General features: G+C 48.3%; 1 protein-coding gene across 3 annotated transcripts in view; it reads right to left on the bottom strand.

The window, feature by feature from the left end:
* Positions 1-22,445, bottom strand: part of ZNF777 (zinc finger protein 777) — a 28,148-nt gene extending 5,703 nt beyond the window's left edge. Inside the window, exons 1-5 of one of the 3 annotated variants that reach the window (XM_081147199.1) lie at positions 22,018-22,445; positions 16,337-17,185; positions 14,933-15,059; positions 11,591-11,704; positions 38-289 (exon numbers count right to left, since the gene is read on the bottom strand). In XM_081147199.1, the coding sequence (XP_081003325.1) occupies positions 38-289; positions 11,591-11,704; positions 14,933-15,059; positions 16,337-17,170 (1,327 nt within the window). In that variant the 5' untranslated portion in view covers positions 17,171-17,185; positions 22,018-22,445. Of the gene's footprint in view, positions 1-37; positions 290-11,590; positions 11,705-14,932; positions 15,060-16,336; positions 17,186-20,912; positions 21,155-21,272; positions 21,397-22,017 lie in introns of those variants that run through there. The other 2 variants (XM_081147198.1, XM_081147200.1) reach the window with 2 other exon arrangements.
* Between the last annotated feature and the right edge of the window lie 666 nt (positions 22,446-23,111).

The raw sequence follows: 23,111 nt of genomic DNA, 5'->3' as shown, positions 1-23,111 counted from the left end.
ACACCTGTCAGACCATCAGTGTCCGGCCCTTACTGACCTGTGCAGTTTCTCTGCTGCACCAGCATCTGCTTGAGCTCACTGAAGTCGCCGGAGCCTTCCGTGGACTCCTCCAGCGTGTTTTCCTGCTCCTGCATGTCCAGGTCTGGCTGCTCCCCACACGGGTCGCCCAGCTCCGAGTCCTGGAAGCCGTGCTCTTCCACCTGTCCCATCAGGGGCTCTGGCGTCTCCAAGCTCTCCGAGCCCTCGTCATTGGTCTGCACCTCGATCTTAATCACGATGCCGTCGTGGGCTGAGAGAAGGCGGGGGGGGGGGGGAGAGGGAGGACAAAGAACCCAGAACATGTTCATTCCACCTGCCCTAGAATTTACATTTCAAAAATGCTTATTTTAAAGATCCTAAAGAAATACTAAGTTGGCATGGATCAGACAGAGAATTTTCTGGACACGATGCTCTCTTTTTTTTAACTTGCCTATAAATCTGCAGGCTAATTTCAAATGTCATTAGGCACACAGGCATTATTTTACATAAACGGGATTATAGCACACATTTTTCGTCCTTTAGCGCAGTATTTTCTCCCTTTTAATTTGCCTTCCCCTTCCCCTCGCATTTCAGCTATGACTTTCCCCAGGTAATTCCTGTAACTAACCTAGCATTTTCCCCTACAGTTAGGCTAATGCGTTCCTTCTCAAAGCTGCAGGCACACCACGGTGAGGACGATACTGGAATGTGCTCAATCAGATCCTTACTGAAGAACGCTCACTTTTCCTTCCCAGCCTTTTGCCATGGTGAACAACACTGCAATAAACATTTGTTTATTTACATTTCTAACTACAAAATCGTGGTTTTATTTCTACGAGAGTCCCAGGAGTGGGACTGCAGAGCCACAAGGTGTCTGCATTTTCAATCCTGACGGATGTCATCAAACTGCTTTTCAACAAGGCTGTGACAATTCAGATTTCCACCAGCCCAGCAGGAGAACATCCGTTTCCCCACATCCCTGCCAGCAACAGACACCACTCGCTTTTAACTTTCCTCAGTCAGATGGGTGTAAAGTGATAACTTATGACACTTTAACTCTATTTCCCTGACTAGGGTTATCTAAATAGCATTTATTTATAGGCCTTTTAGATTCGATTCTATGCCAATCGTGTTCTGTTCAATTTGTAAGAGTTCTTTGATTTCTGTGCTAAAGATAACCCACTGGCTCTTACTGACATTTCAAATACTTCCCCCAAGTCTATCATTTGTCTCTTGACTCTGTTACCCTTCTACCACACAAATTCCTTAAAGTTTTCATGTTGTCAAATGTCTCCATTTTCCCCTTACAGATCCTGGGTTTACTGTCTTAATTAAGAGGGTCTCCCTGTCCTAGATGGTTCACCTGGTCTCCTAGATTTTACTCCAAGGTTTTTGTTGTTCAATTACATACCACACAGGTCTTTACTGCACCTGAAGTTTATTTTTGTTTTGTGTATGGTGTGAGGTAGGGGTTCCACTTTATTTTCTTCCCCATGGGTCGAGTTGTACCAACATAAACCCCCTTACAGGCTAAACATCACTTTGTCAATTACGGAAATTATAAATGTATAATACATAAACATATCTGCTCATTCACCGAATGCCTACTCAACACATATTTATTGAGCACAAACTACATGCTGTGCGGTGCTCTACTGGCTTGGGATACATCAGTGAACTAAGCGGAGCTCCCTGCCTCATACATCCTACATAAGGCAATAAACAAAACCAATCAATTCTACAGTATGTTATAAGGTGGTAAGTACAATGGAAAAAAGAGAAGAAACCAGAAAAACAGTGGACAAAGCCAACAGCCCTGCCTCCAAATCCCCTTGCCACTCCCAAGTCCAGTGGACCCCATCACTGACAAAGCACACCAACCAAGTATGCTAGTAACATGCCCAATGACCTCAAACGGGGTTCTTTCTGATGTCTGGCAATCCTTTAATTCCTCTCTGACCATCTCAACCATTTGGGAGTAGACAGAATATAAAGCTGTTCTAATATGCCCAGGTTGCATCCCCTCCCCTATCCTTAAAATGCAGACCATGGCTACTTTCCCTCAGAACTGAGTCTCCAAAAATCTCTCACTATACAGAGCCATCTGCGTCCAATTCTCTATCCACACTCACCTCTTGGACTTCCCCTGCTCTAGCTCAAGGTCACCATCTTGACCCCCTCCACCCCCCAGGGTTAGGAAAAGCCCTGTCTCTCCTCTCTCCTAAACCTTCCTGCTTGCTTCCTCAGCTGCCATGTCTCCCCCGGGAACTGTGCTCCACAAGCTGTGTGTCTCTCTCCTCTGTCCTCAATCCTTGTCTCTGCACTAAATCCATAAACATCATGACTCCACCATCAGAAAAAGACCTTCCTGACAAACTTCTTCCAAATATTTTGCTGCTCGCCTCCTCCCTAAAATATGTTTTGAAAACTACGTATCCTCTGCACCTTTTTGAATAAACACATGAAATGCTTCGGTAACTGCAAAAGATGTCATTTCTGGAGTATTGTAAATATTGATGTTTTAAAATAAACTCTTCCATCGCCCTTTAATGTTGCCAATGGAATCTAAAAACCCTGGCAATTTAAAACTCACCATTCTCCACTTAAAAAACATGCGAACAAGTTCTTCTTTCATAGTTGAAATTTTTATATCATTCCTTTCCGCCTTGAACTTCTGTTTCCATTCCCACTTTGCCGACAGGATTTTACCCCAATAGAACATATTTTCACGCTTAGGAGTCTTTTACCGATCACCTCATCTACCACTCTGCCACAAAAATGTGTATGTAAATCGAAAGATTAATTTCGTTTTCATTTCTAATGACCACAGGGCTCTGAGTGTTCTTTTTTTTGTTCTTTTTCCTGGCTTAAGCTACCCTTAGTTATTACGCCTGTATGAACAATTGATAAACAATTATTCAAGATAGAAAACAAAAAACCGGTTGGAAATGTGTCTCTTTCTTACAAGGATGCGTAGGTTCCCCCCCGCCCCTTCCAATTAGTTCACTTATCTGAGAATGAATATTCTCATTGTTTGAATGAGACAGAGTTCAGAATCCAATCTATTCCTACTTTTCATTTCTATAAATAAGAGCACTGGGGAAGCTCATTTATGCAGATACGGAGATGGGCTGCCAGGAGCTTTGTTAGGGAATCATCACTCCGCTCTTTGAACTTCTCAATTATCATGCTACAGAGGTACATGGTGAACATATCGAAAACTGTTTTTAATGACCTACTGGCTGACAACTTAATTAGTTTCTCTTCCTATTTTGTTGAAAGCAAAGTATTGCATATGATCTCACTTGCAAGAGAAATTGCCACCTAGGCCCCAGAACAATGAATTTCTGGTCAGGTACTCCAACATCAGGGATTGTCTGTTTTGTGACCCAGAGGACTTTTTATTTTTACTTATTACTATTATTATTTAATTCCCACCTGAGGATATTTTTTCCCATTGCTTTTCAGAGAGAGTGGAAGGGGGAGAGAGAAACATCAATGTGAGAGAGACTCATTGATTGGTTGCCTTCCACATGATCCCTGGCCAGGGGTACTTGGGGTTCAAGGAAGAGAGCAGCTGTGCTCCCCGAGAGCACTGTGAGAAGGTACATGCCCTTGGCCAGAATCGAATCTGGGACCCTTCCGTCCACAGGCTGATGCTCTAACCACTGAGCCAAACTGGCTAGGCCCAGAGGGCTTTTTATATTTCAGAGAAACACTCCAAAATAAGGTAGGGATGGGGGGAGGTGCCTGTCTTTTTTTTAATTGTGGGGGATGTAGGAGATGAAGACCAGTGTTTCAGGGGTCCCATGTGCTGTGCACTCTTGCTGATGGGGTTTTATGAATGAGACCAGATGGACTACAAACCTGGACATTGAACCTTCAACGCATCTGTTGTGTCTCTTTTGGACCTTATACCGTCAAGGGCATGGGTACCCCGGCTTGAAGACCACTGCCTTCCAACACCTGCCCCTTCAAGACCCCATGCCAATGTCCCCAACTCCACCAAACTTCTCACAGTGCTCTTGGCAAGCACAGCTGTGCTCTTCTTTGACCTTCAAGCACGTCTCTGTTCCTATCTATAGCATTTAATCCTTTCCTCTCAAAACATGTAATTTACACATTTTCACACACCACGCCCCATGTATAAGGTAGTAGAGAAGCTAGTTGTTTCCCCCAAAAAAGTCTCCCCCATCCAAACAACTTCTGAAAGAGTACTGATGACCAACTTGCATATATAAGTAGTAATTTGTTGTCCCATTTAAAAAACCAACACGAATTGAAGACAGGCATTGTGGGAATATAGCTTATGACCGAAGGTAGTTTTCCAAAAAATTTTCAATAAAAGAAGGAGAGCCCACTGGCTTCCTGACTAGAAGAGAAAAAAAGCTTCGTGTATCTCACATCAAAATAAATTACTGATGAATCAAAATGTAAACAAAAATAACAAAATTATACTAGTATTAGAAAAAAGCACAGTCCTTTCTCTCTTTCCTTTTCTTTCTTTCCTTCCCTCCATTTTTTCTATTTTTCTTCCTTCCTTTCTTTTTCTTTTTTGGACTTTGAGCTGAGGAAAAGCCAATTCCTAGACCTGGGACCTCAGATATCCCTTTGGAGGCTGTCTAGTCAGTCATCCAAACATATTCAATGTGCCCAACCCATATAACTCTAATCTTCTGCTGTACGTTTTTTGGAAACACTTTTTGTAGTTTTTCCTTGATACTGTTTGGCTATAGGAAACTTGTTTAATTTGTGATTGCTCCGTAATCTCTGTAATCACATTTCTTCATAAGAACTCTCGTGAGATGGGAAAAAAAATCTGTCCTATAAATTCATTTCAAATGTATTAAATATTTGTGAACACTAAATTTAACAATTAATGAAGCTGGTATAAAGTTAAATTTGTAGACACTTAAACATTTAATAATTCATATTTTGCAATTTTCTTTTTATTTTCTGGAACAAAAAATATTTTATTCCAGGTTTCAAATATCTTTATAGAATTTGGAATAGCTCATAGGTGCAAGGCCTGTGATCATAATGTTTACTGAAAAATGGTCCAAGTAAGTATTTTTATACTTGATACAAAACCCAGACACCATAAAGAAAATTACTGATAAATATGAATACATAGAAACTTAAAATTGATCAATTTGAACACGTGAAAGTGTAAGAGCTATACCACAAATACTACACAAAGGTAAAGCATAAACTTGGAAGCATGTTCAAATACATAAAACAGAGAAGAGCTGCCCTGGCCCGTGTGGCTTAGTTGGTTGAACATCGCCTCATGCACCCAGAGGTCGCTGGTTCCATTTCTGGTCAGGGCACATGCCCAGGTTTCGGGCTCAATTCCCAGTAGAGGGCGTGCAGGAGGCAGCCGATAGATGTTTCTCTCTCTCATCAATGTTTCTCTCTCTCCCCCCTCCCTTCCTCTTTCTCTAAAATCAATAAACAGAGAAGAGCTACTACCCTTAATATTTAAGAAGCTTTTACAAATCAATAATAAAAAGATCAATAGTTCAAAAGAGCAATGGGCAAAAGGCAATTCATAAAATAAGACATATAGTGATCAATAAAGGTATAAAAATACAGTCAACTTCACTCTTACAGAGTTGAATGAAAACACCAAAATACTGTCCTTCCTACCCATCGCTTTAGCAAACAGTAAAAACAAATAATACCTACTATTGCCAAGGATGTGGGGAAATAGGCAGTTTCATGCACAGATGAAGGTATGTAAGTTGGAACAATTGATTTGAAGGGCATTTGCTAATATCTATTAAATTTTTAAGTGGGCATATTCTTTGACCCAGAAGTTCTACTTCTAAATAAGTTTCAGACAAGTGCACAAAATATACTTACAAAGGACTTTTAATGAAGCACTGAAACTTGTAAACACTCTAAAGGTACATGGATGGGAATTCCTTTAAATAAGTTATGAAAGTAATGCACAGAATGCCATACTCTGCTAGACAAAAGAACACAAGATAGCCCTGGCCGGTGTGGCTCAGCTGGGTGGAGCATTGTCCCATACAGTACGCCGAAAGGTCGTGGGTTTGATTCCTGGTCAGGGCACATACCCAGGTTGCGGGTTCAATCCCTGGTCAGGGGGCCTACGGGAGGCAACAGATGGATCTCTCTCCCTCGCTCTCTCTCAAGTCAATTAAAGCATAGCCTTGGGTAAGGATTAGAAAAATAAATAAATAAAAAGCTCTCCTCCACCCCACCCCTTATTACTTGCTCCCCAGAGGCAATCACTTTCAATTCTTCTGGCTGATTTTTTTGTCATGTATCTTCATAACTCTAAGTAACATACTTCGGCTGCCATTCCTTGAATTTTCAATTTTAAGCATAATCTACTGACTTCCAAGAGCTGCAGGTGAGGACCATCTCTTCCCCATCCATCTATAGTCTTCCCAATCCCCGATCCTTCCAGTTTAGTTTGTAATTCTGATTGGATCAATACCAGGTGTTTCCGTCATAGATGACGTAAATATTACTTAAAATTAAACCACGTAGTGTACTAGAAGCACTGTTCTATGCCTGTAAACTTTTCTGCTTTCCCCTGAAGCTAATAATTTTTTCTTTTGCTTGTCTTACTATTAATCATCACGAACTCTCCCCCAACCCTGCTCTGTAACTCTCTTCTCAAACAGGCAAACATATTGGGTGTGTCTCAATTTCATCTACTTGAAGAAAATAATTTCTAGGCCCTTCTGACATGCTCCGGTCTGGCCTGGTTGACTTCAGGCCCAGAGCTGTCTCTTGGGGTTTCAACAGCACCCGATTCCCTTCACCTCTTGTGTTGGAGCTCCTAACGCCTTTCTGGGTTTACCTCCCCATTTTGAGAGTGGAGGCAGTGGAGATCGTGTCTCGATTTCACTCTCATATTGAACATGAATAGTATGGCTAGATAACACATTCTAGAATGGTTGGACAATATCCCCCACCCCTTTTCCCGTTTTTTTTATTTCAGAGAGAGAGAATCATCAATCAGCTGCCTCCTGCACGCCCCCTACTGGGGATGGTGCCCAAAACCTGGGCATGTGCCCTGAGGGGGAACGGAACCATTACCTCCTGGTTCATGGGTTGGCCCAGCAACCACTGAGCCATGCTGGCTGGGCTCTTTTTTAAAAAAAATCCTCACCCGAGGATATTCTTTTCCATGGATTTCAGAGAGAGTGGAAAGGAGGGAGGAAGGGAGAAAGAGAGAGAAGCCCTGATGTGAGAAACACTGATCGTTTGCATCCTAAAGAGGGCCAGGGATCGAACCTGCAACCCAGGTATGTGCCCTTGACTGGGAACCGAACCTGTGACCTTCTGGTGCATGTGACGGAGCTCTAATCCACTGCACCACACCGGCTGGGTGATATTTTCCAATTTTGAAATTTAAAAGAATTCGAAGGCAGTGCTTTACTGTCTTGTAGCTTCCAACACTGCTCAAAAGTCTGGAGCCATTCTGATTCTTGTTCCTTTGTCTGAACTCCTTCCATCTCTCCAGAAGCCTGCAGGGTCTCCTTTGTCCCCAGTGGCTCTGAAATTTCTTGCCGCAGTGTCTAAGGTGCGGGTCTATTTCCATCCATTGTTCTGGACAGTTGGTGGGCGCTTTCAATGTGGAAAACCAAGTTTTGTGGTGCCGGGAATTTTTCTTTCTTTTTTTTGGTGTGTGTAAAATTTATTTTTTATTACTTTTATTTTTCAATTACAGTTGACACAGTTTCAGGTGTAGCTGGAAATTATTGTTGAATTATTTTGTTGCTAATTCCCTCCTTCCTGGTTCTGTTTTTTTTCTTTCTGATATTCCCATTAGCTGGACATCGGACTTCCATCCTTTTTGTCCTTGCCTTGTTTTCTTTTTTTGCCTTTTTGGTTTATTTTCTGAGATGTCTGCTCATTATTTTCTAACACTGCTACTGAGCTTTTAATCTGTATTATTACATTTTTAATTTCGAAGAGTTCCTTCCTATTCTTTTTAAAAATAAGCATCATGCATTTGTGACATGGTTGATTCTGCTTTTATCTCTCTGAGGATTGTATGTCTGTACTGTATGTATTTAAACACTCTTTTTTCCCCTCTCTGCATGGTCTGTTTCCTTGAAATTTATTTTTTCTTCCTTTTTCCTTTGGTCTCTGTATATGAGAGGCTTTTCCCAAGTGTCTTGTGGTTCTTGGCTGTCCATTTATACTAAAGTGGAGCGCTCAGAAGGGAACTGCAAGTTTGGTGCATTCAGGCAGCGCTTGCCGACTACAAGCCTCCCAGTAGGATGATTTCTTCGGGTCATTTCACTGGGAAATTTCTTGGCTGGTCCCAAAAGTCTCCCGATAAAATTCTGCCCAGAGGGTTTGATCCTGGATGTCAGCATCATTTTGGGAGCCAAGTTAGGGAGGAAGGCTGGAGATCTCAACATCCGGATGTCAACGCTCACTTATTCCCTTGTTTTAAACATGGTACCCTGCCCTCAACTGTGCCTGGTGCCCACGTCCAGAGACCTTCCCGTTCACCGTCTCCAGAGAATTAGCCCCGGTCCTCTGCCAGGGCTGGGAGATGGAGATGCCAGGATTGGGGGAAGTAATGAAGGAGGAAGTACCCTTAAAGTCCTCTTTAAAAGCTGTGCCAGCCCTGGCGGGTGTGGATCAGTGGTTAGAGCATCGACTCATCCACTGAAGGGTCTCAGGTTCAACCCTCAGCCCCAGTAGGGGTGCGTTCGGGAGGCAACCAATTGATGTCTTCTCTCACAGAGATGTTTCTCTCTTTCTCTCTCTTCCTCTCTCCCTCCCTCCCTTCTACTCTCCCTAAAAATCAATGAAAAAAAATCCTCGCGTGAGGATTAACCAAAAATAAATAAATAAAAGCTGTTTCACGAATCCTCTCTTTTAGCCTCACTTTTACCCCCATTTGTAAAGACACCTGAAGTCTCTGGTACTAATTCCTGAGTCTTGAGTCCGGATGGGGTGGAGTATGAATTGAGTTTCTCCTCAGCTTTCCCTGGTACCAATTTTGGATGCGGCTTCCTAAGCCAGCCATCATCTGGCCACTTGCTTTCAGGCTTCCAAAATCTGCTTGCTGCTGTCTCCCTGTCCCTTCTTTTGAAAGTCACTTCATGTTTTACTAGGATTTGGGGGAGGGAGGAGTAAACACACGTTCAATCTGCCGTCATTAAATCTGTCATTCTTCATGCACTGTTTTTATTTTTAAAAATTTACTTTTACTGAATAAGAAGTAATACACGCTCACTTCAGGAAATTCTGCAAAGCACTGAGAAATATGATTTTGGGATGTTTGCGTTCAATTTTTCTCTCTCTTTTGTTTACATCATTGACTTCATATTGTACTGACATTTTCCAATTCTACATCATTAACTTCCCCATCAGCATTTCCAACAGGCTTTAGCAATCCCCACCTTAAGCAAACAACTATGGAACTGTGAAAAGTCTCAATTTTCTAAATGTTTCCCCCTTGGTATCTGTCGTTGGGTCTGGCCCAGGGCCGGCTTGACAGCCGCCCTTGTAAGAGAGAAGACATACGGACAGACAGGTTACCATGGGCATGTTCGGGGCTCTGGTAACCACAGATTCTCAGAACAACCCTGCTAGCCAGAGGCCAGGGCCCCTGGTTTCACACACAGGTACAAGTTCAAGGCCAGCCCTGGAGCAGTGGTTCCAATGTCCTCTCCTGTCCTCCCTCCCCGTCCAGGCTCCAATTGGCTGGAGACGGTCAGTGGCACAAATGGCACATTCCAGCCATACAGGGCAGCCTCTGTGAGGCCGCCACTTCCCACAGAAGCTCCAGGCGTGGACGTGCGTGTGTCAGAACAAACCAGCCCAGGGCACAGCAGGCTGGGGCTGTTTGCTTTTCCATTCTGGCCCCAGGCTGTGGGAGGCCCATCTGTGAAGAGGGTGTGAGAAGTGGACAGAGGAAGGGGAGTGGTACTCTCACCCCAGCCCTTTCATATAGATGCTAGAAGAGCAGCACCTGGGCCACAAAACTGCATTGGAACATCACGCTGGATTCTAGGATTTTAACCACAAAGCACCTCTCCTATACTTTTATTCTTCGCCTCGCAAGCCTTCTTATTTCTTTTACTCTGAATCTCTCTATTCCCACGTGGCCCTTGTTTTGGGATGTGGCCACTCAAACCTTTCAGATACAGACTTACTTTCCTCCAAATAGATGACCACTCTGCCACGTGCCACACTTTGCCCCAACCCCCCCACTTTCATCTACTGTTAAATCCATCTTTGTTGTCTGCCGGATGAATTCAGGAACAGCTTCTCCCTTCAATTCAAATCTCCAGGCAAATCTCTTGAGTAATGATACTGAGTTGTCTGAACCACACCAGTACTTATTTTTCCACGGGGCTCTGTCTCTTCTGTAAGTTGCCTGTGCTCTTAGTCCATGGTTGACATCACTCCATAGGTTTCATCCCTAGAGCCGGTATACAGGTCCCAGAATCAAGGACACTTCCTCAAAACGAGGCCTGACTGTTGGCCCCAATGAGATTAGCCTCCGTGATCACCAGTGATGTTTGGCTACAAAGGACAAGGACCTGCTTCTGCTGGAGACCTTCAAGGTAAGTCATACAAGTTCAAAGGCAATTCCAAACTAGGAGCTCCCAAAGCGAACTACACACCGAAAAAGCGCCACAGGATGAGTGTGCGAGTTGCTGAATGGCCAGTGTGGAAGGGCCAACAGAATGACAAAGCTGGTGTTCACTGGGCCATCGCCACATGTCGGTCACCGTACCAGACCCTAGATATTAGCACCAGTCCTATTTAATAGATGAGGAAATGAGGTCTCCAAAAAGGCTGAGCATGCCCTAGCTGGTCTTGCTCAGTGGTTACAGCATTGGCCCAAGGACTGAAGGGTTCTCGGTTTGATTCTGCTCAAGGGCACGTAACTTGGTTGCAGGCTCGGTTGGAGGCAATCAATCGATGTGTCTCTCTCACTGATGTTTCTCTCTCTCTGTCTCACTCCCGCCCTTCCACTCTCTCTGAACAGCAATGGAAAAAAATATCCTCAGGCAAGGATAAACAAACAAACAAATACAAACTAAAAGGTCAAGCTACTGAAGTCACACTGCTGGTAAGCAGAAGAGCTGGGATTCGAACACAGGCTGCCAGACACTAGAGGCGGCCCGAGCCACTCGGCCAGTCCCGCCTGGAGCCTCTCTGCCTCTACCTAACGTCTCATCTAGACACCACCCTGCACATTGGAGGACGTTTGAGGTAAAGTCCACGTCTGTCCCTATCCCACTGACCGGCTGCAGGACCCAGACGTGGCCCTTTTCTGGGGAGCTCCCGCATGCTTGCGTACCCGACAAGTGACCACCTTTCTCTCAGTTGTTTTGTTTCCTGCAGAGTGAGGTGACAGTCACGTCAAAGCTCTGAGACAGGGAACTCAACCAACAGCAGACCTAGTTATCAGCCTGGTGATCAGGAAGCCCCAGCCCCTGCAGATGGACCTCCTTCCTCCACAAAGCTGGCTAACATATCCGTCCAGGGTCTGCTCTGGATTATAACACTGAGAGATCTAGAAGGTAGAGGTCTGGGCTGCCCAGCAGCCACTCACCAGCACTGGGGTCTGCAGGCGGCTCGCCCTCCTCTGAGTCTTCCTGCTCCTGCATGGTCGGCCTCTCCCCTCGCTCCATCTGTGACATGAGGTCTGGTTTGGAAATTGCATAGTCTGGACAGAAGGAAGAAAAGAAGATATAGTATGGGGTGAGGTCGCACTGGATGCTGCAAAGGTGTGACTTGTGTGTGACCCCAGGGCAGCTCCCCTAATTGCAGCTAGCAACGTTGGAAAAGAAATGAGCCACGGCCTGGCTGGCGTGGCTCAGCAACTGAGCATCAACTTATGATCCAGGAGATCGAGGTTCAATTCCTGGTCAGGGCACATGCCCAGGTTGCGGGCTCCATCCCCAGTAGGGGGCATGCAGGAGGCAGCTGATCAGTGACTCTCTCATCACTGATGTTTCTCTCTCTCTCTCTCTCTCCCCCTCTCCCTTCCTCTCTCTGAAATCAATAAAGATATATTTAAAAAAAGAAGAAGAAAAGAAATGAGCCAAGTTTCCAGCCCTTTTCTTGGGGCCCACTGTGTGTGTACACGGATGTGTGTGTTAACCAAGTCCTGTGTCCTCCTATGCAGGGAACAGCGGTGTGGCGCCACCTGCCACCAATGCAAACTGGCCCTTTTGTCACCTGTCTCTTCAGTTGCTCAGATTTTTCATGACAAAGGCACAAGATATTTAAAATTTTATAAAGCACAAAAACTATCGTGATAAAATCTAGAAGCTGTAACACAAAATACTGGTAGGTTTCCTTACATTAAAAAAGTTTAAAGTTCTTTGGAAATAAAGTTAAAAGACGAAGGAACTTGGAGGAAATATTATTACACATACATCTGTCATATGTACAGCACATACATCTGTCATATGTACGGCAAAGGGCTAATATCTGTAATTATACACAAATAGTCTCTACAATTAGTGAAAAATAAAAAAGTAAAGATAAAACTGGCAATTCATAGGAGAAATACAAATGGCCAGTAAACACATGAAAAAATAAGTTCACTAATCATCAAAGAAATACAAATTAAAATAATGAGGTGTCTGCCCTGGCCAGTGTGGCTCAATTGGTTGGGTGTCATTCTGTGCACTGAAAGGTCGCCAGTTCGATTCCTGGTCAGGGCATATGCCTGGGTTGTGGGCTTGATTCCCCAATAGGGGGCAAGCAGGAGGCAGTCAATTGATGTTTCTCTCTTGATCTATATTTCTCTCTCTCTCCCCCTCTCCCTTCCTGTCTCTCTAAAATCACTAAAAACATATAAAAAATAAAATAGAAGAACATCAGTGGGGCCAAGGTGTGGAAAAGAGGCACTGTGCACACCGCTGCATAAACATATACAGCCTCTGGAGGGCACCATAGCAGTGACCGTGGTAATACTGTAAATGTGCACCCTCTTTACTTGAAAAACCCACTTCCATGAATCTGTGCCACTGAAATACTGTAAGTGCACAGACACACAGAGATGTTTATGGCAACACTGTAACAGAGAGAAGACAGAATCCAGGGGCTGCTCATTGAACACCCAGTGGTTCCTCTTCCCAAGCAGGCCTATGGGTGTTGTTATGGAAAGCTGTCTGTGATGTGCTGTTAGATGAAATGAGTGAAGGATCCCACTGGTGCGAGCCACAAATTTCATGTACACGAGTGCATGCATTGTGTGTTATGTTTGCATGTGCACACAAAAATATGGAAAACCACTCAGGCTAGCCAGTTCTTGGTGGTTACCTCTGGGGAGTGGTACTGGTGGGAGGGTGAGGGTTGCTCTTTACCATATAAATCTAAATTGCTGAATTTTCACAATTATGTGTGTACTTTAAAAAGGAAAGAAAAAAAAAACCACAAGTTAAAAAGAGAAAAGTTATCCCATGAAGAGATATGTGTGTATGAGATTAACAATTCTAGCAAGAATCAACATTTCTATACAACAATGTATTTAATATTTTTTAAACTTTTTTGTGTGCCCATAGGAGCTCCCTATCAGAGACAAGGATACATATAAAACTATAGTTTTCCTAGGTTTTCACCCTTAAACACTCTTATTTAATGAAGACAACAATAATCCACAGACTTTGGGGTAAGAGAGAGCTCAGTGAAACTGTGACTTCCTGGTAGGGACCTAGGGCCTCCCTGGGTGACAGCCTCCTCTCTACACAAGGGGGAAGGGAACATAGGGGACGTCATTCCCCAACAGATGACAGTGTTCGGTCACCTGAACAGTAAAACAGGAGTGCCCACCCCTGTCCCTAGCTCCCTTATTGAGAGGAGTGAGGCTTAAACGATATGATTCTTGTAAAGCACCTCACACTGGCTTAATAATAGTTTGCTGGACACATTAATTTAAAAAATATACATATAGGATCCATGGGAAAAATACAGGGTGTACCAAAAAAAGTACACACACTTTAACAGCTGGTAACTCACTTAATTTTTGCTCTTTTTCAGGTTTGATTTGAAATAATGGGTGAAGCCAGACTAAGCTTTGAACAAAGAAAATTTATCCTAAAGGGCCACTGGACTTTTTTTTTTATGGGGATACATAAAAGATAAAGTTTAGATACAAAACCAGCAACAGCTGATGAATTGAGGGCGCACAAATACCGAACAAAATGATCCTTGCTGTTTGCAATTCCACTGCTTCGAGTTATCAACTGTGCCTGGACCAGAATGGTCATCAGTTTGAAAACAGGCATTGACAAAAAAAATTATTCATTTCTCTAGATTCTTTTAGATTTTGAAAATGAACTGTACGTTAATAAACACTGACTTGTCCTAGCCTGTTTGGCTCAGTGGTTAGAATGTTGGATTGCAGACTGAAGAGTCCCGGGTTTGATTCTGACCAAGGGCACGCACCTCGGTTGCAGGCTTAATCCACGGCCCTAGTTGGGAACATGCGGGGGGGCAACCAACCGATGTGTCTCTTTCACATCGATGTTTCTCTCTCTTTCTCTCCATTCCACTCTCTGAAAAGCAATGAAAAGAATATCCTCATGTGACGATAAAAATAAAATAAACACGGACTTTATAATCATTCAAAGTGTGTATACATTTTTGGGGACACCCTGTAATATAAAGGCAAGAGACCTCTGGTATCTGAGGCTGTCTTTTCCTCTTGCCCCAGTGGCTTTTCCGTGGAGTGGGGTCTCCTTTCACGAGCTGTTCTGATCTGGGGTGCACTGCTGTACATAAGCATATGAGAGCGTTTTTTCTAATCTGTTGTGCTCTCTCTAACATTCAGTTTCCCTTGTTCTTGATTATCAGTAGTACTGGAGTTCAGAACTCTCAATGGGTCCAAATGAACCTCAGGCCAATGTCCGGGGAGCCCCGGTGAGTGAAGCCCTCTCCTTACCCATGGAAACCAGAGACTCGTAGTTGCCCCTCATCACGTTCTTGTACAGCTCCTTCTGCCACTCGGACAGGTTCCCCCACTCCTGCTCCGAGAAATGGACGGCGACATCATCGAATGTGACAGGGACCTGAAACCACAGTACAAGCTCAGTGGAGACCCATTGGCGGGCTGTGACAGGCCCTCGGCTGCCAAATCGCAAGGGAACTAATGGCCCCAAACCCCAGGCCAGGCTCAAACACCCCTTCTTTCCCACCAGCGTGGGAAAGACCCCAAGGCACAGCCCCGGGATGTCACCAGGCTTGGGCCACTGTCCTGAACCTAGAAAGTAAGGAACTTGTCTCGTCCGGTCCTTTTCCTAACAGGGTATCCCTCGCTGCTATAAAGCATGGTGTGCAGACCAGCAGCAAGAGCACAATCAGGGAATCTGCTAGAAATGCAGGCTCGCAGGCCCTATCCTAGACCCACTAAATCCGATTCTGCATTTAAGTAAGCTCCCCAGGTGATCCTTGTACACAACAAAATCGGACAAGTGCTGGCCTAGTGAATACAGTCCAAGTTCTTTCCTAAAGGCTGGGAAAGGGGGCAGGGCACAAAGGAATGGAAAGAAATAGGGTCCTCGTTCAAATTCTTGTAGAATCTTCTGGGAAATAATACTAAAACCTAATGTTCTTTTGTTTTTTTAGGCTCCTTCTTGAGATCACATTTTTACTGGCATTAACATGATCTGTAAGTCAAATGATAAAAACATTGAGCCCGACCCTGACCGGGAGGCTAGATGGTTAGAGCATCATCCCATGCACCAGGAGGCTGCAGGTTCGATACCCGGTCAGGGCACATGCCTAGGTTGTGGGTTTGATCCCCCGTTGGGGTGCTTATGGGAGGCAACCAATTGATGTTTCTCTCTTGCATCAGCGTTTCTTTCTCTTGCTCTCTCTCTTCCTTCCTCTTTCTCCAAAATTCAACAAAAATATATCCTCTGGTAAGAACTGAGAGGCAAATAACAAAATGTTGAGCCCAACAAAGCCCCATACTATTTCCCCAAGTTCTCCCTCCCCAGCGGTGAACTGCTAATTCACACTCATGGGGACTGACTACATCTCTATCATTGGGTTTTCGCTCTGCCTGCTTGTCCTCTAGACATCACAAACTGAACGCCCCTCTAAATCGACACTCCCTGATCACTAGGACCTTCCTCCCATCTATTAACTTACGCTTTTAGCAACAGGAGAAATAATTTAGCTGTGCTATATGTCCTGTTCTTAGTAAACGGATGTTGACCGCTAGGTATCATTATATTTTTTCCCTCCTAGGCTATCACTTCCCCCTTCTTTTATATTTAACTAAATTCTTAAAACACATTCTAATTCAGATCACTCCTTGGGAGCCCCAGTGGGGCAGGGTTACCTTGGGAACTTCTCCATTGCTGCCTGGGGGCAGTCGCAGGATCCAGAAATTTCTGTTTTTCAGCAGGTTCTCCATGTTCTCCAGCCGCCTCTGCAGCAGCCCGTATTCCTGCAGCAGGGTCCCCAGCACGACCCATTTGCTCTCCAAGTGGTTTGCAAACTCCACGGCTGTCTTCTCGCAGTCGGCTATCTTTTTCTCATTTGTTCCCGTCCGTCCCTCCAGCGTCAGCAGCCGCATGGCCTGGGCCTCTAGTTTCCTCTCCACCGCTTGGACGGCAGCCCACACGGCCAAGCGGGTGATCTCTGCCGTCGGGAGTGGCGTGTCCTTCTCGGCTGCAGAAGAGGTGTGGAAGGGGGTCTCCTTTTGGGAAACTGGGCTCTGGAGCAGGGGGTCCATGTCGGCCTCGGGAACTGTGGGGGAGAGGGTGAGGGGGTCTTTCTCAGGAACTTCAGGGGAGTGGAGTGGGGCTTCTTGGTGGTGGGTGGAGTGAGAGAGCAGTGAGATTTCTTGTTCAGCAGCAGCTGGGGGGAGATACTGGGTCTCTTCCTGGGAGGTCAGGGGGCCCTGGAGCTGTGTCTCTTGCTCAGAGGTGGCAGGATAGAGGAGCGAGGGTCCCTTCTGGAGGATGTGCGGCATCCGGCCGGAGGTCTCTTGCTTGGGTGTGAGGGTTAGGGAACCTTGCCGGGGAATGGAGGGAGACGAAGGAGTTTCTTTTGGGGGAAGAACTCGGGACTGGAACAGAGCTTCTCGGGGCAGTCCAGCAGGGGCTTGCCGCGGCGTTTCTTCTGGCAGGACATTGGGGAACGACAGTGGCGATGAGCGTTGGGTCTCCATGTCCAGTTGCTGGACCTGTGATCAACAAAAGGGCAAGAGTGAAGGCCACAGTCTCCAGCTGGCAAAATAAATGCCAAAGATACCCACATTAAAAGAGCACTAGAAGCAATGTGCTCTATGGATATGAACCTTTTCTTAAAAGTCTAGCACTCATTCAGAGATCAATTACAAAACCATTAACTAAGAATAAAAGATGGTTATACCACCTTCTGCTCTTCACAGAGCCAATTTCCTTTGCACACTATACTTTCCATGAGTACCATCTTATGAGTCGTAGTGTTGGAGAGGAGAAAGGGTACTGGCCTTGAATTAGAACACTTGGCTCTCAGGCCTGTCCACACCTATCGCTGCCTGGTCACCCTGGCCCAGTCATTTGACCACTGTGTTCTCTGTGGCCTCATCTATAAGATGAGGACAATAATCTGACATACCCTGTTACCTCACTGAGTTGTTTGAGCATTCTTTAATAAAACAAAACTCTGGAAAACAACAGAACAGAATTTTGTCAATGCCAGGCACTGTTCCTATGCCCAGACTCCCAGCAAGGTGGGAGGTGATCCCAGGTGGGGGTCGGTGCTGTTAGCTGACCTACCTCGCAGGTAAGTCATCAGACCCCACTGCTTCTACTCAAAGTATCAGGCAGCCTTGATGCCCATGTTCTTTCCCACTTTGTCCAATAGTGAAGACACACAATGACCGTAAGTTTTGCCAACTCTTTGATAAAAGCTGAACTGCTGACTTATCAATAAAACTCCCTCAGAGTTTTATAGTGTGGGCTGGCTTGGACACGTTATATGGACCCAGCCCCTACTGGAGATGCTGAATGGCCTTCTGGACATTCCAGGCTGGCTTCTGCTCTAAGCAAGGAGACAGGCACGACATGGCAAGTCAGCAGCTCCCATGGGAGGTCCCCTGGGCAGATGGTCCACTGTGTGGTCTGGGTTCCTCCCTATGGTTAAGGGGGGGGGGGGGGAATGAGGAAAGGAGGTCTAGAAGTTCTGGAAGCAGAGCTGAAGTCTGCTGGTTTTGTGACTCCCTGTCAAGACTAGAGCAGACTAGAACCCAAATAAAGGTTGATTCCTTTTGGGATTTCAACTAGTCAATCTCTCTCCGTCCCCGACCTTGACACATCCACGCTAAGAATTCTTTTGTCATCGGGGATGTGAAGCCAACATCTGCGTGATGAGTTCTGTATTTACCTATCCAGACGACTAACAGCTTTACTGAAACTGAACAGAATCTCTCCTGTAACAATGTTTGCCCATCTCATCAGCTTCCTTCAATGAATCTACTGAATGCCAATTACCATGCGCCAGAAACTAGGGATTTTTGAAGTAACCAAAATTCCCATTTTCTTTGTTTGAACATTAACATATCCCTTGCGTCCAGTCTGATGGGCAGTATGTGCTCAATAAACGGTTGCTGAATGAATGACTAGTATAAACTGCTGAGTTATGAGAAAAAATGATTAGGGTAAATAATAAAGTTCCTTCAGTCTTTTTACCAAAGATCATCCAAACCTATTTATACTTTTACCACCACCTTTCTTTTCTTCCTTCACTGACGGGTCTCTTAACTAAGACACTATTACCTTTTTAAGGCAAGGATAAAAGGTTTAAGACTTTATTTAGGCAAAAGAATTCTGAGGTAGTATAAAACAGCTCTACAGCTAACCAGACGTGACAGCTAATTAGTGGGGAGGTAGCTAACAATCATTTGGCATTTATGTGCCATGAACTGTGTTAAGCATTTAAAAGGGCTATCTCACTTAACCTTCATGAAACCCTATGAAACAGGGACTACTAGACTTGTTATCCACACTCTGCACATGAAGACACTGAGGCAGGAGAGGCTAAGCAACTGCCCAAGGTCACAAAAGTGCTCTGGCTCCTGGGCCTGGGTCTCCGCTTACACTGTAGGTCACTTCCCGGCCACATCTGTCAACTGAGGCAGCTGGCTGGTGCTCCCAATCCGTTTCACCTCTAAAATCCAGAGGCTGGGAGATTAAACAAAGATCTGTGGGAGGTTCTACCAAGGGGGAGGTGGTTGGCCCTGCCCAAAAAGACATTTCCATTTAAAGCCGGGATCAGGGATCCCTTTGAAAACCTAATGACACTCATGGACTCTCCTCCTCAAAAAAAAAAAAAAAAATGCACAAGGGGACAGACCCCAAATTCTGCAAACACTCTCAAGGGGTTACAGAACCCCTGAACCCGAACTTGTCAACAACGAAGCCACCTCTCAACTCCTCACTCTGCACAGGTTGAGGGCAAGACTGGATGGCCCTCTGGGCCGGGGAACCTCAAGACACGGGGAAAGTGACTAGCACAATGGAACACAATAGGCACATTACGGCCCCATCCTCCGAGGGGATTAGGGTATTTGCCTACAACTAGTAGGAAGGAGGCAACCACCCCCCCAGGGGGGCCGAGTTAGTCTCCCTGAGAAATTCCGGGGTTTAACCGAAACAATGAAAACAAGCTCCAGTACGGTAAAATCAAGCCAGCGGAGTACGGCATCTTTACCAACTAGTCTAATCAAGAGCTCGGTGGAAAATACCTTTTCTTTGCTTCCTATTATTAGACCGTCTCTCTCTCTCTCTCTCTCCATTTCCGGATTTGGAGGACTATGGAGGGATGAGGGGCCTCGGGGAGCGTGTCCCCAACCCCAAATAAAAGCCCCTTGCCATCCTTTCATAACGGCTTTACAGTGCCTTACACAGAGAGAAGTGGCCCGGGAGCATGGGAATATGATGTCTAAGATTAATAAGCTGTATTCTCCAACTGCAGGGGGGCAGAATTCTTCTTAACTGTATTTTATAGGGTCCCACTGTATTCTATAGGGTCCCACTGTATTTTATTGGGTTCCACTGTATTTTACAGGGTTGCCCATGTCTCCCAAGTGGACCGGAAGGGGCCAGGAGGTACATGGCTTTCTACAAAGCCTCTCGCTTCTTAAATAATAATGAAACTCTTAGGGAAAAATAACACAATTTCCCGCCCGTGTGAGCAGGAAAAGACAGAGCCCCACGCATCTGATCTATGGGGACAGCTGTGCCATTTTCTCGCATGACCCGGTGTGACTCACCCCCAGAATTATATCGGGCCCTGAAGACCTCAGCCTGGAGGTGGACATTTTTTAAAAACAAAAAAATCTTCATTTTGTGTTATTTTCCCTAAGAGTTTCATCATGATTTCAGCAGCGAGAGGCTTCGGAGAGAGCCCTCTGCATCCTGACCCCTTCCTGTGCACCACAGGAAACTGAGGCTCAGGGGCGCCCACTCGCGGGCGGCCGCCCTCCCGGGGCGCTGCTGCACCCCGCGAGCCGGCCCGCGGGGAGGGGACCGGGCAGGGCTTTAAGGACGGCCACCTGAAGAGTCCCGCCAGCCCCCCCAAACCCTCAGGAGCTCGCGCCCCAGCCCCCACCCGTCTAGACGCCCCAAGTCCGCCCCGGGGGCCCTCCCCACGCGGAGGCTGGAGGCCGAGGGTCACCAGCGCCCCCCCGCCCCCGCGCGCCCCTCCATGGCGGAGACGCTCGGCCCCGCGCCGCCGGGGTCCCTCCGGCCGCGGCCGCCACCCCTCCCCCACCCCCGACGGGCCGCGTCGCCCGCGCGCCCGGCCCAGGCCCGGAACCCAGCGGAGGCCGCCGCCGGCGCCGCCCCCACCCCGTCCAGGCCCGCGGCCCGGGACGCAGGCATCTCTGGGGACGCGGGCGCCGAGCCACGGCCGGCTCGCTACGTGACCTTGGGGCGGGCCGGGCAGGTCGCCGCCGGGCGTCCGCGCCTCAGTGTCTCCGCTCCGCGAAATGGGAGAGCCGCGTCAGCGCCGCGCTCCGCGCGCGGGAGGCCGAGCTCTGCGGAAAACGTGCGGCGGCCACCCCGACGGACGCAGCGCCGCTCCGCAGGGAGCGAGGCGAGGCGAGGCGAGGCGCGCCGCCCGGCGCCCACCGGCGGCCCGCGCGCGTGCAGGCCGGGCGCGCCCCCGCAGCCTCGCCGGACGGCCGCCGCTCCTCCGCCCCGCGCCGTCCCGCAGCGCCCCCCTCCCGGTCCCGGGGCGCGCGGGCCCTCCCCCCCCGCCAACGTCGCGGCGCCCCCGTCCCTTACCGAGACCCCAGGCCGGTCGGCCGAGCCCGGGCCGCGCGGGCCGTCCCCGGGGCCCCGAGTCCGCGCGTCCGTGCGCGCGCGGGCCGCCCTCACCGCCTCGGCCATGGCCCTGCGCTGTCCGGCCCGGCCCGAGCCGCCGCCGCCGCCGCGCGGCCCCACGCAGGCCGGCCCCGGCCTCCCCGCAGGCGCCGCCCGGCCGGCCGGCCTGCGCGCCTCCCCCGCCCGGGCTCGCGCGGCCGTCGGGCCCGGCCTGCTCGGGGCGCGCGGGGCGGGCGGGGACGGAGCGGCCGAGCGCGGCGGCGGCGGCGGCGTCGGAGCGGGGCGCGCGGCGGTGCGGGCGGCCCTGCGGGCTGCGCGCTGGCCGCGAGCTGGGCCCCGGCCCTCAGCACCCGCCCCGGCCCCTGTGCGGCCGCGGCGGCGACCCCGGCTGCGGCCCCGGCCCCGGCTGCGAGCTGCGCGGCCGTCCCGGCGCCTCTTCAGCAGGGGAGCTGCACCGCAGCTGCCATGTTGATACAAACTGCATCCTGGGAGGCATGTCCCTCTCAGGCCGTTTAAAGAGAAACACTCCGAGGCTCGTCGGAGGCTGCAGGAACCCAGACAGCTCCATCTACAGCCGGTAGGAGCGAACAGTGTCGAGCGAGCCGCCAGCCGGCGACGGACACGCCCTGAGCCCCGGGCCGGCCCGTCGTGCCGCCGGGGCCCAACCGCCCGGGCCTCCCACCCGCGGGGGCCCCGCGCCTCTCACCTGGGGGGTCCTCGCCCGCCCGGGACCCTGGGGCGAGGCCGGGAGGCGGGGGCGCGGCGGAGAAAGCCGCGCGCGCGGCCGGGGCGACGTGCAGGGGTCTGGAGGCGGCTTGATTGGCTCCGACAGCCTTCCCCCGCCGGATCCCCCGCGCCTCTCAAACCCAGAACCCTCTCCAGCCCGCGCTCACAAAGGGCTCCGAGCCGCCGTCACACCGGAGGCGGCCCCGGGGCATGTGACCAGCTCCGTGCGGCCCGGGGTCCCGGGGTGGCCCAGGGCGTTGGGGGCTTTTGTGAAACGTCCGAGTGGTGGTGTGCGCGCGACCCGCAGGGACGGGACCCCCAGCGTCGCGGGGCGCGGGGGCCCCTCCATTGGGAGGAAACTGAGGCCGAGCGGGGAGGGACCTGTGTGCCGATGCCCTTCCTACCCACGAGAGGCACCGCCACCCCCCCACCCCCCAAAACCATGGTGGAGCTGGGGGGTTGGCGACTCCTTGCCCTGGACAGGGTCACGCACATAATTGTGGAATACCTACCTACAAGGTGGCAAGAACTGGAAATGAAAATATATATTAAAAAAAGAAAGTATAGGTAGGCCTCCTGGTTACAAGGGATGAAAATCCAACTGGAGCTAACTTAAAGGGAATGGGGTGGGGTGGGGGGGAGTAGAATATATTTGTTCCCCTAAGGGGACCCCCAGGGAGGCCAGGGCTGGAGCTGCACGAAAGGCAACAGGAGCAGGGCTCCCAGTGCTGTTGGCTCAGATCTCTTTAAACACGGAAAGTTAATGGATAGAGAGAAGGCCTCGGCCATCCAGCCCTTTCCTTCCCTTCCCAGAGGTGGGACATCCCACTTGTCTCGCTGCTTTCCCTTTTCCTATCAGTAAACAGTGCATCCCACCGATTTGGGTATTTTACAAGTTTCTGTGAGCGATGCAATTCATTCAGTCCATATCCTGTTGGAATTTGCTTTTTTTTTTTTTTTTTTTTTGGCTTCCTTCGTCATTATGTTTTTGAGACACAAGTCACGTTGCCCCAAGCCTATCTGGTCCATTCATTTTAACCACCCCATAGTATTTCATTGAATACGTCAACTCCG

This window comes from Miniopterus schreibersii (genome assembly GCF_964146895.1).
Source record: "Miniopterus schreibersii genome assembly, chromosome: 9".
In the NCBI taxonomy this organism is placed as follows: Eukaryota; Metazoa; Chordata; class Mammalia; order Chiroptera; family Miniopteridae; genus Miniopterus; species Miniopterus schreibersii.
Note: the sequence above shows the minus strand (reverse complement) of the source record. Positions and strands in the feature narration are given on the sequence as shown.